The sequence below is a fragment of the Macaca thibetana genome, chromosome 7 (assembly GCF_024542745.1).
Source record: "Macaca thibetana thibetana isolate TM-01 chromosome 7, ASM2454274v1, whole genome shotgun sequence".
NCBI classification, from domain to species: domain Eukaryota; kingdom Metazoa; phylum Chordata; class Mammalia; order Primates; family Cercopithecidae; genus Macaca; species Macaca thibetana.
This window is the reverse complement of record NC_065584.1, coordinates 133,606,423-133,622,455: the sequence shown is the minus strand read 5'-3', so window position 1 is coordinate 133,622,455 and position 16,033 is coordinate 133,606,423. Positions and strand designations below refer to the sequence as shown.

Here is a 16,033-nt window from a genome sequence, read left to right as displayed (position 1 = left end):
AATGTATATAAGCCAGATGATCTGAAGATTTAAAACCTGCCAATAACTTTTCCTGTAAGTTATTACCATGTGTCTGAGAGGAAGGAAAACACAAAAGAAAGAAAGAAATGAATTCATTAACTTTAAGAACAAAAACCACCACTGTTACAGTATAGAACTACACGTTAGAAATAAATTTGATGTATTTCTGTAATGGACGTGCCACTAAGTCCTAGCTGCTCATTACAAAGTTTCAAATAGGACTGCCAGGCAGTAAGGAACACAAGCTCTCTAAAACACCGGTCAGTTTGTTTGTTTACTTTTAGCTCACAAAGGCAAAATTTACTGCTTATTGTCCTACCTGTGATTCTATACAAGTCACTATATCTAAAATAATTATTGCAATATAAAAGTGGCTCTAAAAACAGCAAATATCAATTTTCTTTTGGTCCTTGATACTTTTTCAACTATGAGAGAGAGTGAAAACATTTTATTTTCTTGTTCTTGTTCTAATGTAACATTAGACATTTTCAAAGTAATTATTCAATGTTTCTAGGAAAATACTTACACTAATACATTTCATTACATCTTTTTTTAATCCCATCTGAAGTAGCAATAACAATACTAGCTACCATTTATTAAATGGCTACTATCAAGCCTTATGTAATTCTTTTAACAACTCTTCATCAGTTTAGCAATGACATCATTTTACAGATAAATCTGAGACTTAAGAGGTTAAATTACCACAGCTGGGAAGAGCCCAGATTCAAACCTGGGCTGACTCTAAATCCTATTACAGTATACCCCTATATATCCCAAGTATACATGTAAATAATAGTACTAAAACATATCCTCAAAGGTATGTTTAAACAAAGATTTTAAAACCAGACAGATGTTTGTCAAATGCACCTATTTATGAAAAGCCAGCTATATGAAAACCACTACTGCCCCCTGTGAACACTACCCCAAAAACAGTCATATCTTCCCCACTCTCTGAAACACAAACTAGCAAAATAGAACAGAAGCATCGGTTAGTACTGTAAGGAGATGAAAAAGATGTAGTAAATAAAATAAATCTGACAGAATATACATGATAATCTCAACTGGTAGTAAGTGTCTTATAAACCAATTTACCTGAATTCCTTTAAGTCCACATAAGAAATAGTTGTGCCACAAAGGCTTGGTTTTATCAATCTGAATGTTATTAGCACTAGTACTGAAGTCCCTGCGAAGACAAAAGACACCATTAATTTAAAATCTGTAGGCCTTGAGCTGCAAAATCAATGGCTGACTGCTGCCATCTTGTGCCAACATAGTGATACTGACTCTCCTTTCCCATTTATGTTCAAACTGTGTCTACAGCAAAACATCTCCAGCTGCTAAGAGTTAAGAGAGGAAGTTGTAGTGGCCTTAATGACTAAACTACCTCCAACTGACCCTTTTTATTTCCTGAAACAGAGAGGAAACAATATATTTTAGAGTAATCTACAACTATTTTCTCTTTCATGTTGGTCCTTGTTAAACTGGTGTAAACCACATGAATGCTTATCCTCTGGGCCTGCTGTTTGGCACACCCTCAAACTGAAACAGGAGTACTCAAAGCCATCCCTGCCACCCATCCAATTTTACCATCTGTACAATTTAAGAAAACAAACAAACAAACAAAATAATGATTCTGATGCGTAATCAATTTAACAAAATAAGATTCCATGAGTCTATACTAATGTAAGTTAACAAATAAATAAAAAGCTAAATGAAGAGGAAGGAAAAACTCTTTATTATGGTAAAATGCCAACTAATAGATATAGAAGAAATGATGTGACTAGAAAAGTCACTACACAGTAAACTTTATGATAATTTGTTTCAAGAAACAATTATCAATGGATGCTAAACTTAAGAGAGCAAAAACGTGATGAGAAGTAAGATATTTACAGTATTTCCCCACCAGACACTTATGAACTACAATGGAAAAACATAGTATCTGCGCTGGGTGTTAGCGGCTCACACCTCTAATCTCAGCACTTTAGGAGGCTGAGGCAGGGGAATCATGAGGTCAGGAGTTTGAGATAAGCCTGGCCAATATGGTGGAATCTCATCTCTACTAAAAATAGAAAAATTAGCCAGGTGTGGTGGCACGTGCCTATAGTCCCAGTTACTCCAGAGGCTGAGGCAGAATAATCACTTGAACCTGGGAGGTGAAGGTTGCAGTGAGCTGAGATCATGCCACTGCACTCCAGCCTGGGTGACAGAGCGAGATTCCATCTCAAAAAAAAAAAAAAGTATCTGATATGGTTTGGCTGTGTCCCCACTCAAGTTGCATCTTGAATTGTAGCTCCCATAATTTTCACATGTTGTGGGAGGGACCCAATGGAAGGTAACTGAATCATGGGGGTGGGTCTTTCTTGTGCTTTTGTCATGATAGTGAATAAGTCTCATGAAATCTGATGGTTTTACAAACAGGAGTTCCCCTGCACATGCTCGCTTTGCCTGCTGCCATGTAAGATATGACTTTGCTCTTCATTTGCCTTCTGCCATGATTGTGAGGCTTCCCCCGCCATATTGAACTGCGAGTCAATTAAACCTCTTTCCTTTATAAATTACCCAGTCTTGGGTTTGTCTTTATTAACAGCATGAAAATGAACTAATATAGTATCTTTATGGTAGAAAGATCTGGCAGATGGCACCTTAATCAAATGATCAAAATTAACACCACCAGTAAAGGGATGTTTTGTGCCTCCTTGATACAATGTACTAAGCATACATCCATGGAATGTGGGATTTCCTTATGCTAGTCTTGTGACTTCTTTGTAAGTCAAAAAAATACTTCAAAATGAAAAATAGATAAATAAATAGGCTCCTAAAATCAGTCAAAGAACAATGTATGTGAAATGGGAGAATCAATTAAAGAGAAGGAAATGAGGTAAAATTCCCCATATTGACTAAGTGCTCTAATATAATTAACTAAATATCTACTATATGCCAGTCATTGTAATAGAAGCCTTCCATGGATTTTTTTTTTTTTTTTTTTTTTGAGACAGAGTCTCGCTCTGTCGCCCAGGCTGGAGTGCAGTGGCCGGATCTCAGCTCACTGCAAGCTCCGCCTCCCGGGTTCACGCCATTCTCCTGCCTCAGCCTCCCGAGTAGCTGGGACTACAGGCGCCCGCCACCTCGCCCGGCTAGTTTTTTGTATTTTTTTAGTAGAGACTCCATGGATTATTTTAACTTAACAACATGGATACATTATCTCTTTCAAAATATATTAAATGACTAACCACTTAAGCATACAAAGCATGCATGGGAATATAAAGGTAAAAGGCAGAAGGCTTGCCTTTTAAAAGTTCATAATCTAGCCAAGATGATATGAACATAAATAACTACCAGACAGTAATGGCATGTGATAATAATACGGGGTGGGATATGTGGCTGAGAGAGTATTATTTCTAAAAGTCTGCATTTGATAGAGAGAGGATGTCTTCCTGGAGGCTCAGAGAGGATTAGTTGCTTTCCAAAAACGCAGTCTGACATCAGCTCATCACAATTTTCCTCTACTGTCACTCACAGAAGTTAAAATATGTTGCTCACAGTCAATAAGAGGTCACAGAATTTGAAAGCAGATAAAGTTATGTTAGCGTATCTGACAGGTTCTGCTCCTAGTTAAGAGGACATCTTGAAAGTCACTAAGAAAACCAGAAAGAGATTCTGACGGTGAAATATGAACAGAACGGGTAGGCAGACATGAGGAGAAAAAGAGGAAAGTTCAAATAGTAGGAAGCTACATGAGCCACATTTCAGAAAGAACTATGATATAATTTGGATTTGCATCCCTGCCCAAATCTCATGCCAAGTTGTAATCCCCAGTGTTGGAGGTGGGACCTGGTGGGAGGTGATTGGATCATGCGGGTGGATTTCCCCCTTTGGTATTGTTTTCATGATAGAGCTCTCACTAGATCTGGTTGTTTAAAAAGTGTGTGGCACTTCCCACCTCTCTCTCTTCCGCCTGACTCTGGCCATGTAGACATGCCTACTTTCCTTTTGCCTTCCACCATGCTTGTAAGTTTCCTGAGGCCTCCCTAGCCATGCTTCCTGTACAGCCTGTAGAACTGTGAGCCAATTAAACCTCTTTTCTTTATAAATTACCCAGTCTCAGGTATTTCTTTATAGCAGTGCAAGAATGAACTAATATGGAAAATTGGTAACAAGGAAAGGGGCATTGGTATAAAGATACCTGAAACTTTGAATTTGGGTGTGGAACTGGGTAACGGGTAGAGGTTGGACCAATTTGGAAGGCTCAGAAAAAGACAGGAAGATGAGGAAAATTTGTAACTTCCTAGAGACTTGTTGAATGGTTGTTTCCAAAATGCTGATAGTGATATGGACAATGAAGTCCCAGCTAAGGAGGTCTCAGATGAAAATGAGGAACTTCTTGGGAACTAATGTAAAGGTCATTTTGTTATGCATTAGCAAAGAGCCTGGAGGCATTGTGCCCCTGCTCTAGGGATATGTAGAACTTTGAACTTGAGAGTGATGATTTAGGATATCTGGCAGAAGAAATTTCTAAGCAGCAAAGCATTCAAGATATAGCCTGCTGCTTCTAACAACCTATGTTCATACGCATGAGCAAAGAAATTACCTGAAACTGAAACTTATATTTAAAAGGGAAGCAAAGTGTATGAGTTTGAAAAATTTGAAGCCTGGCCATGTGGTAGAAAAGAAAAGGCCTTTTTGGAGGAGTTCAAGCCAGCTACAGAAATTTGCATAAGTAAAGAACAGCCAAATGCTAATAGCCAAGACAAAGGGGAAAAGACCTCCAAGGCATTTCAGAAACCTTTGCAGCAGCTCCTTCCATCACAGGCATGGAGGTCTAAGAAGGAAGAATGGTTTCATGAACAGGGACCAGGGTCCCACTGCCCTGCACAGCCTCAAGACACTGCTCCCCACATCCTGGCCTCTCCGCCTCCAGGGGTGGCTAAAAGGACTCCAGATACAGCTCAGGCTGCTGCTTCAGGGGGTGCAAGCCATAAAACTTGGTGCTTCCACGAGGTGTTAAGCCTGCCAATGTTCAGAGTGCAAGAGTCAAGACTTGGGGAGCCTCTGCCTAGATTTCAGAGGATGTGTAGAAGAGCCTAAATGTCCAGGCAGAAGCCTGCTGCAGGAGCAGAGCCCTCATGGAGAATCTCTATCTCTACTAGGGCAGCATGGAAGGGAAATCTGGGGTTGGATCCCCCACACAGAGTCCCCACTGGGGCACTACCCAGGGGAGCTGTGAGAAGAGGGCCATCATCTTTGAGACTGCAGAATGGTAGATCAACCCAGCAGCTTGCACCATGCACATGTAAAAGCCACACGTGCTTGAACACCAGCCCATGAAAGCAGCCTCAGGGGCTTTACTTTGCAAAGCCTCAGGGGTGGAGCTTCCAAAGGCCTTAGGAGCCCACCCCTTGCCCCAGTGTGCCCTGGAAGTGAGACGTGGGGTCAAAGGAGATTATTTGGAGCTTTAAGATGTAATGACTCCCTTGCTGGGTTTCGAACTTACATGCGGCCTGTAGCCCCTTTCTTTTGGCTAATTTCTCCCTTTTGGAAAAGAAGTATTTACCCAGTGCTTGTACCCTCATTGTATGTTGGAAGTAATAACTAACCCATTTGTTATTTTACAGGCTTATAGGCAGAAGGGACTTGCCTTTTCTCAGATAAGACTTTGGACTGTGGACTTGTGAGTTAATGCTGGAATGAGTTAAGACTCTGAGGACTGTTGAGAAGGCATGACTGAATTTTGGAATGTGAGGACACAAGACTTGGGAGGGGCTAGGGACAGAATAATATGGTTTGGATTTGTGTCCCTGCCCGAATCTCATGTCAAATTATAATCCCCAGTTTTGGAAGTGGGGCCTGGTAGAAAGTGATTGGATCACAGAGGTGGATTTCCCCCTTTGGTACTCTTCTCATGATACAGTTCTCACTTGACTTGGTTGTGTAAAAAGTGTGTAGCTGCCCCCAGCCCTCTTCCTCCTGCTCCACTCGTAAGATATGCCTGCTTCTTTGCTTTCCACCATGTTTGTAAGTTGCCTGAGGCCTCCTCAGCCGTGCTTCCTGTACATCCTGCAGAGAATCACGGGCCAATTATACCTCTTTTATTTATAAAATTACCCAGTCTCAGGTATTTCTTTATAGCAGTGTGAGAATGGACTAATACAAATTGAAAAGTGCTAGCTCCCACAGAATTAGAAGTATAGCTTAAGTCTGTCAGAAAAAAAACAAACAAACAAAAAACTGCGTTTTGATTAGTTAATGATCTTTGCTCTTTTCCGCATCCCTGTCTCACCTCTCTGCCTAGCCTTTTCCTGAGATTCAAAACCAGATACTCATTTTCCCACCAAATCTCTACCCTGCATTACATTATCCATTTGCTTTCTCTACCCCCACTTCCATGTTGTAGAATTCTGAGAAAAGAATCCTGAAAATGAGCAGACATGACCCATTATTACATTAATACTTTCCATTTACGTATTTTATTCATTTACTTGTTCTTCAAAGAAACATCTGCCCAGTGTCTACCCTGTGTGTGTCTGGACCTGGGATAGGTAGACCATTGTAAGACACCTGCATGTGTCTGGATCTGGGGCAGACCATTTATAATAAGAGTAGCATCAAAAGAAATATGAAGTTGGAGGCACAGAGGAATGTCTATAGGCATCTGGTACTTGCCTTCTCCACAAAGAAGAACCAAAATAACAAGTTGACGATCATAGTTAGAAAAGATCACGTAAGAGAGAACACTGAATTCAACAAGAAGTGACAGGAAACACTTAAGGCAAGGAAGGAGAGGAAATCAGGGCAGCCTGCTGAGCCAGAATCAGCTGGGAGCCTAGAGAGGCTCTCCAATGTGGGTAAAGGGCAAGAGAAACACCCCAAGTGGTCCACATTACTATTAAGGACTCCTGCAATCCTAGCCATAGGACAGTCCCTCAACCCTTGAGGTCCATGTGACTGACAGAGAAACTGCTTGGAGATCACATGATGGCATTGCTCCAAAGAGGAAATTCACGCTGGGTTCCACACACCCCCAAGTCCTAAACAATTTGCACGTCACTATACTGAGATCCCAGACTCTACTAGACTGCATCCTGCCATGGGGACCAACAGCTCCTGTCTCCACATCCCTGCAACCTCTCTGATATCCCCTACCCACAGACAACATGAGTGCTAACTGCTGTTGTCAGAGCCAAAATGCAAGCCACTGGCAATAACTACAATACTCCCAGCAGTGGGGCTGCTGTGCATTTTCACGAGCCCTAAATACAGACTCCCTTACTCAAAGAAACTGCCATTGCACTGCTGGGGCCAAACCATGAGCCACTGGCAGACCCCTGGTATTCGCAGCAGCAGAGCCACCATGCACTTTCATGTGCCCCGAGGAAAAGCTACCCCACCTGCAGCCACCACCTGGAGCCAAAGTGCATGCTCCCCAGCCAGTTGTCTACGACTGCTGCCAGTGAAAGCAACCCCACTCTCCCCAGCAGCTGGGCCACAGCACAGCCACTGCCACTACCACCTGAGCATTCCACTAGGTGGCTTGGTTCACTCTACTCCTGCCTACCACTTGCATACACCACCAGGAGACCTGAGGCTAGGCCCGCCCTGCCAGACTCCATGCCTATGCCTAAGCATACTATCCAGAGTAATAAGAATGGCTATGTCCAATCTACCACCACTGGCACCTGAACACTCTCCCAGGGACCTAAAGATGAGCCCACCCAACCTACTACTACTACCACAGCTAGCTTCCACCTGCATGCAACACCTGCGGCACTGAGGATCAACTCACCCAGCCTAACATAGCCACCAACAACAATGCAGAATGCTTGGGAGCCAGAGGGTTGTTCTACCACTGCTACTGCCATCACACAGGTGACACTAACTACCCAGGGGTCCAAGGACCCAGCCACTCACCCAGCTCACTGCTACAACTACCAGGATCCACAGTCTCCAACAACAACCATATCCTAAGTCACTGAGGAAATCAGAGACCACTGATACTGTTTATGGCCAAAGGAATTATACAGAGACTACAATACTACAAGTGCCAAGAATCAATGCCAATATGCCACCCCAACCAATACCATAGGTACATCTTTGAGAAGAAGTCATCCTCTGTAAAAGCAAATTCAAAAACTTGGAAGAAGCAAAATCATTCACCAGCAACAGATTCCAATGACAAAGAAATTTATTAAATTCCAGAAATAGAATTCAAAGTAATGACATTTAAAAAGCTCAGTGAAGCCAGGTGTAGTGGTTCATACCTGTAATCCCAGCACTTTGGGAGGCTGAAGCAGGCAGATCACTTAAGGTCAGGAGTTTGAGACCAGCTCAGCCAACATGGTGAAACACCATTTCTACTAAAAATATAAAAATTAGCCAGGTGTGGTGGTGAGTGCCTGTAATCCCAGCTACTCGGGAGGCTGAGGCATGAGAATCACTTGAACTCAGGATGCAGAGGCTGTAGTGAAGCAACATCATGCCACTGCACTCCAACCTGGGCAACAGATTGAGACTCCATCTTAAAAAAAAAAAAAAAAAAATCAGTGAAAGACAAGAGAACACAGATACAAAGAAATCGGAAAAAAAATCCAGAATATGAAAAAGAAATTTAACAAATGGATATCATAAACAAAAATCTTGGAACAGAACAATTCACTGAATGAAATAAAACATACATTTGAAAACTTCAACAATAAACTAATCGAGCAGAAGAATTTCAGTATCTGAAGATAACTCTTTTGAAATAATACAGTCAGACAAATATAAGGAAAAAAGGATAAGAGAGAATGAAAAACCCTTATGTAACTTATGAAGCATCATAAAGCAACCAAATATTTGAATTTTTGGTGTCCCAGAAAGAAGAGAAAACCAAAAGGATAGAAAACCTACTTAACAAAATAATAGCTGAAAACTTCCCCAGTCCAGTAACAGATTTACATATTCTGATACAGGAAGCTCAGAGATCCCCAAACAAATACGACTTTAAAAGGTCTTCTCCATGGCACATTATAGTAAAGTGGTCAAAAGTCAAAGACAAAAAGATAATTCTTGAAACAGCAAAATAAAAGCATCTAGACACTTACAAAGGAGCCCCACCAAAACGACAGGGATTTCTCAGCAGAAACCATACAGGCCCTGAGAAAATGGGATGATATATTCAAAGTGTAGATAGATAAAGACTGGCAGCCAAGGATACTATACTCAACAAAATCATCCTTCATAAATGAAGAACTGAAGTCTTTCCCAGAAAAACAAAAGCTGAACGCATTTATCATGAATGGGCTGAACCTACAAGCAATGCTTAAGGGAGTACTATACCTGGAAGCAAAGAGATAATATATACACCAACAGGAAAACACATAAAAGTATAAAGCCCACTGGTAGAGCAAACTCATGAATAAGGAAGAGAAAGGACTCAAATGTTACCACTACAGAACACCACCAAATCACGATAAACAAGAGAGAAATTAAAAAAAAAAAAAAAAAAAAAAAAAGATATATAAAACAACCAGAAGTCAATTAACAAAATGACAGGAATAAGCCCTCCCATATCAATAATAACATTGAATGTAAACAGATTAAATTTTCCAATTAAAAGATATAAACTAGGATAACTGATTTAAAAACATGACCCTATCTATAATAAGCCCCCTACAAAAATAAAACCTCATTTCATCTGAAAAAAACACATATATATTGAAAGTAAGGGAATGAAAAAAATATATTCCATGCAAACAGAAACCAAAAGCAAGCAGGAATAGCCATGCTTGTACCAGATAAAATAGACTTTAAGTCAAAAACAGTAAAAACAGACAAAGAGGGGTATTATATAATGACAAAGCAATCAAATTAGCAGAGGATATGACAATTCTAAACACATACGCACTCAACAACAGAGCACCCAGATATATAAAGCAAATATTATTACAACTAAAGGGAGAGAGAGATCACAATACAATAATACTTGGGGACTTTAGCAGCCCACTCTCACCATTACAGAGATCATCACAACAGAAAATTTAAAAAGAAACACTGAATTTAGACTGCACTACTGACCAAATAGACCTAACAGAAATTTACAAAACATTTCATCCAGCAGCTACAGAACATACATTCTTCTTACCAGCAGATGAAACATTCTCCAGGATAGACCGTATGTTAGGACACATAACAAGCCTCAACAAATTTTTTAAAATGGAAATTATGTCAAATATCTTCTTAGATATAACAGAATAAAACTAGACAGTACGTATCAAATATCTTCTTAGAACCAATGGATTAAAATTAGATAGTAATAAAAAGAAAACTTGTAATACTGTATAAATACAAGGAAATTTAACAGCATGATTCTGAATGACCACTGGCTCAAGGAAAAATTAACACAGAAATCAAAAAATTTATTCAAATAAATGAGAACTGAAACACAACATATCAAAATCTATGAAATATACTAAAAACAATGCTAACAGAGAAAATCATAGCAATGAATGCCTACATCTAAAAAGAAAGAATTCAAATAAGCAAGCTAATGATGCATCTCAGGGAATTAGAAAAGCAATAAAAATCTAAACTCAAAAATAGCAGAAGGAAAGAAATAATGAAGATCAGAAAAGAACTAAATAAAGTAGCTACTAAAAGAAACACAAAGGGTTAAAGCTTTTGGAGGGATAGCAGACAAGGTGGCTGACTAGACACAGCCAGGAAGCACCACTCCCACTGTGAGACTAAATATTAAGTAAACCAACACACTTTGAGCAAATCTTAGAAAGAAAACACTAAGAGTAGATAGAGAAGCAACATAGACACTGAGGCTGAAAAGAGAAGAAGCTGAGAACCTTGTGTGGGGTTGATGAATGCTAGGGCTCATTCTCAGCCCTGAAAGCCTCCTAAGGGAGGGGTTAGTGAATGGATGGTGGGCCAACCCACTCTTGCTGCAGATCTCCAATCCTAAGTACAAGATATCCTATGACCCCCATAAACATTCAAACTGGCAAGGGGATCTGCCTGCAGAGTAGGCAGAAAAAGTACTCCAGCCTGTATGGAATGGAGATTTGGCACACATGGCAGCTGCAGCAGAATACAACCATAGGTGCCCATCCCCCAAGGCTCCCCTTCTTCTCTGAGTAACTCTAACCCCAGTTGACCACTGGGTCAAGAGAACAAGGCTGACTTTCCAGTGGGAACAGGGCATGTCTGTTCTGTAGGCACTCCTGTCCACCAGCCCATTCCAAGGCCTCTGTGCGGCTGCTCTAACAGGAGCATGTGTACAGTGTAGCCTCCACTGCTCAGTACGGGTGCTTTACCAAAAGGCCAGCCTAAGTACTTTCTCAGAGGTCTGGAAGCACTTGGAATCCCCCAGCACAGTTGGTGCTGTGCCAAAGTGAGCCAAAAGATGGAGCTGTGGGCTAGTCCCAAAGGCTCAGGGCCTGGGAATCATAAGCGAAGATCTGTAGCCAGTGCTAGAGCAGGGAAGGAGTCCACACGCTCAGAAGACAGAGAGGAGTGAGACACACAGGCTTGTGAGCCAGCACCAGAGAAGGGCATCTCTCCCTCTACAGCAGCAGTCCCCAACCTTTTTAGCATAGGGACCAGTTTTGTAGAAGGCAATTTTTCCATGGATGGTGTATGTTGGGGAGGAGGGGATGGTTTCAGGTTGAAACTGTTCTACCTCAGATCATCAGCACTGGATTATTGCAAGGGTCCGCGTGTTTCCTAAACAAAGGAATGAACACACAAGACAAGACAAACATGGCGGCCACCTCGAATGGCGCGCTCTGCTTTATTTTATACAGTCGTTTGTGGAATGTTGCCAAGTCACAAGACACATTGTTGTTTTTCTGACCTTTCCCTGACTTTCTGGATTTTCAAGATGTTTACACATAAACAAGCCCTCAGGGTCTGCTGTTAGCAGCTGGCTCCTTTGTCCTCCCTGTTTGCAGGGAAGGAACGCCCTGCTTCGTTTGCAAGAGCAGGACTTATCAGGAACGCCCTGCAAGAGCAGGACTTATCGGGAACCTCTCGTTTGCGAGCACGTAGTCCTCTACAATTATCATAAGGAGCATGCAACCTAGATCCCTCCCACATGCAGTCCAGAATAGGGTTCATGCTTCTATGAGAGTCTAATGCCACTGCTGATCTGACGGGAGACAGAGCTCAGGTGGTAATAATGCTCCCTCGCCCACTACTCACCTCCTGCTGTGTGGCCCAGTTCTGAACAGGCCAGGGAGCAGTAACAGGGATTGGGGAACCCTGCTCTACAGGACCAGTCCAAGAATGGTGTGGCCTATCTGCAGGTCATAGCCTCTGCCTGAGGGAGCCCTGCAGCCCAGAAGACCTAATAAAGAAAAGACAGGATCAGTGCCAGTGATCAGAGGGAGCTTCCTCAAAGCTCAGGAACAGACCTGGTGAGAGCGTTATCTGGCTCCCCCTACCCCACTACAGAGCACTACTGCAAATGCACTGAAATACAAAAAAAGCTGTGCAGCTTATTAAGAGCTTATCTGCTGGCCACCACTCTTAAGCACCATTTACTGGATCACAGCCCAAATTACAACACTGAAAATAATCTGCCAATATACATCACTTGTGAAACCAGGGGCAAGAATCCAGCCACAAATAAAGATCCTGTACAGAGCCTTGGCCCTCTGAAAGCAACCAGAAATGAAGCCAATTGACTATCCTCAATTTAAACCACAGCTAAAAGAACACCAGTTCTCTCAGAGGAGAATCAGTGAAAAAACTAAAGGAAAAGGAAAAAAGTTGGAGTTATCACATTACCCAACTTCAAATTATACTACACGGCTATAGTAACCAAAACAGCATAGTATTGGTACAAAAACAGATACATAGACATAGACTTATAGAACAGAATAGAAAACTGAGAAATAAAGCTGAACACCTACATCCATCTGATCTTCCACAAAGTCAACAAAAATGAGCAATGAAGGAAGGGCTCCCTATTCAATAAATGGTGCTGGTATAACTGGTTAGCCATATGCAGTAGAATGAAACTGGACCTCTATCTTTCAGCATATACAAAAATTTATTCAGATGGATGAAAGATTTAAATGTAAGACCTCAAGCTGTACGAGTCCTAGAAGAAAACCTAGGAAATGGTTAGAATTTGGCAAAGATTTTATGGCTAACTCTCCAAAAGCAACTGTGACAAAAACAAAAATTGACAAGTGAGACCTAATTAAAGAGCTTCTGCACAACGAAATAAACTATCAACAGAGTAAACAGATAATTCACAAAATGAGAGAAAATTTCCACAAACTACACATCTGACAAAGGTCTACTAATATCCAGAATCTGTAAAAAAAAAAAATGTAAACAAATCAACAAGCAAAAAACAAATAATCCCATTAAAAAATGGGCAAAGTATATGAACAAACACTTCTCAAAGGAAGACATACAAATGCAAATCAAAACCACAATGAGATACCATCTCACTCCAGTCAGAATGGCTATTATGTAAATGTCAACAAGAAACAGATGCTGGCAGGGCTGTATAGAAAAAGGAATGTTTATATACTGTTGGTGGGAGTGTAAATTAGTTCAGCCACTGTGGAAAGCATTTTGGAGTTTCCTCAAAGAACTTAAAACAGAACTATCATTTAACCCAGCAATCCCATTACTGGGTATATACCCATAGGAAAATAAATTATTCTTAAAAAAAAAAAAAGACACATGCATTCATATGTTCATTGAAGTACTATTTACCATAGCAAAGACATGGAATCAACCCAGGTGCCCATCAATGGTGGGTTGGATAAAGAAACTGTGGTATACTTACACCAGGGAATAATATGCAGCCATAAAAAGAATGAAATCATATCCTTTATAGCGACATGGATGCAGCTGGAGGCTATTATCCTAAGCAAATTAACACAGGAACAGAAAATCAAGTACTGCTGCATGTTCTCACTTATAAGTGGGAGCTAAATATGAGTACACAGGGGCATAAAGATGGGAATAATAGACACTGAGGACTAGAATGCGATGGTGAGGGCAGTAGGGAGGAAGGAAGTGTGAGCTGAAAAACTGCCTATTGGCTGCTATGCTGACTACCTGGGTGATGGGATCATCTGTACCCCAAACATCACCATTACAAAATATACCCAAGTAACAAACCTGCACATGTAACCCCTGAATCTGAAATAAAAGTTGAAATTATTTTATTGAAAAAATACAAAGAATCAAGAAAATGGAAAGTTGATTATTTGAAAAGAAGAAAAAAATTAATGAACTGCTAGCCAGATTAACCATGAAAAAAAGTGAGAAGACCCAAATAAACAAAATCAGAATCCAAAAAGGAACATTACAACTGATACCATGGAAATACAAAAGCTTATCAGACACTGTTATGAATAACTGTACATACACAAACAAACCAGAAAACCTAAAGGAAATTGATAAATTCCTAAACACACAACATACCAAGATTAAATCAGGAAGAAACAAAAAACATAAACAGACTAGTGACAAGTACCAAGATTGAAATAGTAAAATGAAAAGGCTTCCAACAAAGAAAAGCCCAAGACTGGACAGCTTCACTGAAAAATTCTACCAAACTTACAAAGAACAAACACCAATCCTCTTCAAACAATTCCAATAAATTGAAGAGAAGGGAATTAACCTAGTCCCAAAAGGCAAGCATCACTCTGATACTAAAATCAGACAAAGGTGTAACAAAAACCAAAACTGCAGACCAAGATCCCTATTTAAATATATGTAAAAATCTTCAACAAAATTGCAGCAAACTGAATCCAACAGAACATCAAAAATATAAAACACCATGATCAAGTGGGATTTATCCCAGGCATGCAAGGATTGTTCAAGAAACACAAATCACTAAATGTGACACATCACATCAGTAGAATAAAGGACAAAAACCATACAATCTTCTCAATAGACATAGAGAAAGCATGTAATAAAATTCAATATCCTTTCACGATAAAAACTCTCAATTATCAGGCATAGAATAAATATACCACAACACAATAAAGATCTCATATGACAAACCCACAGCTAACATCATATCAAATAAAGAAAAGTTGAAGCCTTTCCTGTAAAACCTGGAACACAGCAAAGATGCCCAAAATCACTACTCCTAGTCAACATAATACTGGAAATCTTAGCCAGAGTAATCAGGCAAGAATAAAAATAGAAGGATCCAAGTTGATAAGGAGGAAGTTACATTGTCCCATTTCATAGGTGACATGATTTTATATCCAGAAAAAGCTAAAGACTCTAAAAACAAAACTCTGATAAACAAATTCAGTAAAGCTGCAGTATAAAAAACCAACATACAAAAATTTACAGCATTTCAATACGCCAATAATGAACTAGCTGAGAAACAAATTAGGCCAGAAATCCTGTTTACAATAGCTCCAAAACAAAAAAACATCCTAAGAATAAATTTAACCAAGGAGATGAAAGATCTCTAAGGAAAACTAGAAAACACTGATGAATGAAATTGAAGAGGACACAAATGAAGACATCCCATGTTCATGGACTGAAAAAATTAATATTGTTAAAATGAACATACTGCCAAAGCAATCTGCAAATTGAATGCAATCCCTATGAAAATACTCCTGTCATTTTCACAAAAATAGAAAAAAATACTAAAATATGTATAAAACCAAACAAAAAGAGCCCAAATAGCCAAAGCACTCCTGAGCAAAAAGAACAAAGCAAGAGGCATCACACTATCTGACCTCAAAATATATTACAAGGCTATAAAAACCAAAACAGCAAGGTATTGGTATCAAAACAGACACAAATACTAATGGGATAGAAGAGAAAACCCAGAAATACATCCATGTATGTACAGCAAATTCATTTTCTCTTTTTTTTTTTTTTTTTTTTCTCTGAGACAGAGTTTTTTGCTCTTGTTGCCCAGGCTGGAGTGCAGTGGCGTGATCTTGGCTCACTGCAACCTCCGCCTCCTGGGTTCAAGCAATTATCCTGCCTCAGCCTCCTGAGTAGTTGGGATTATAGGCGCGCAACACCACAC

General features: G+C 40.2%; 2 protein-coding genes across 9 annotated transcripts in view; one reads left to right on the top strand and one right to left on the bottom strand.

The window, feature by feature from the left end:
* COPS2 (COP9 signalosome subunit 2) overlaps nucleotides 1–16,033 on the top strand; it is a 495,307-nt gene that overhangs the window by 379,761 nt on the left and 99,513 nt on the right. The window lies entirely within an intron of this gene.
* GALK2 (galactokinase 2) overlaps nucleotides 1–16,033 on the bottom strand; it is a 258,318-nt gene that overhangs the window by 174,365 nt on the left and 67,920 nt on the right. For all 8 annotated transcript variants that reach the window (XM_050797180.1, XM_050797177.1, XM_050797178.1 and 5 more), the window contains exon 4: nucleotides 1,114–1,204. In XM_050797180.1, coding sequence (XP_050653137.1) covers nucleotides 1,114–1,204 — 91 coding nt within the window. The remainder of the gene's footprint in view (nucleotides 1–1,113; nucleotides 1,205–16,033) is intronic.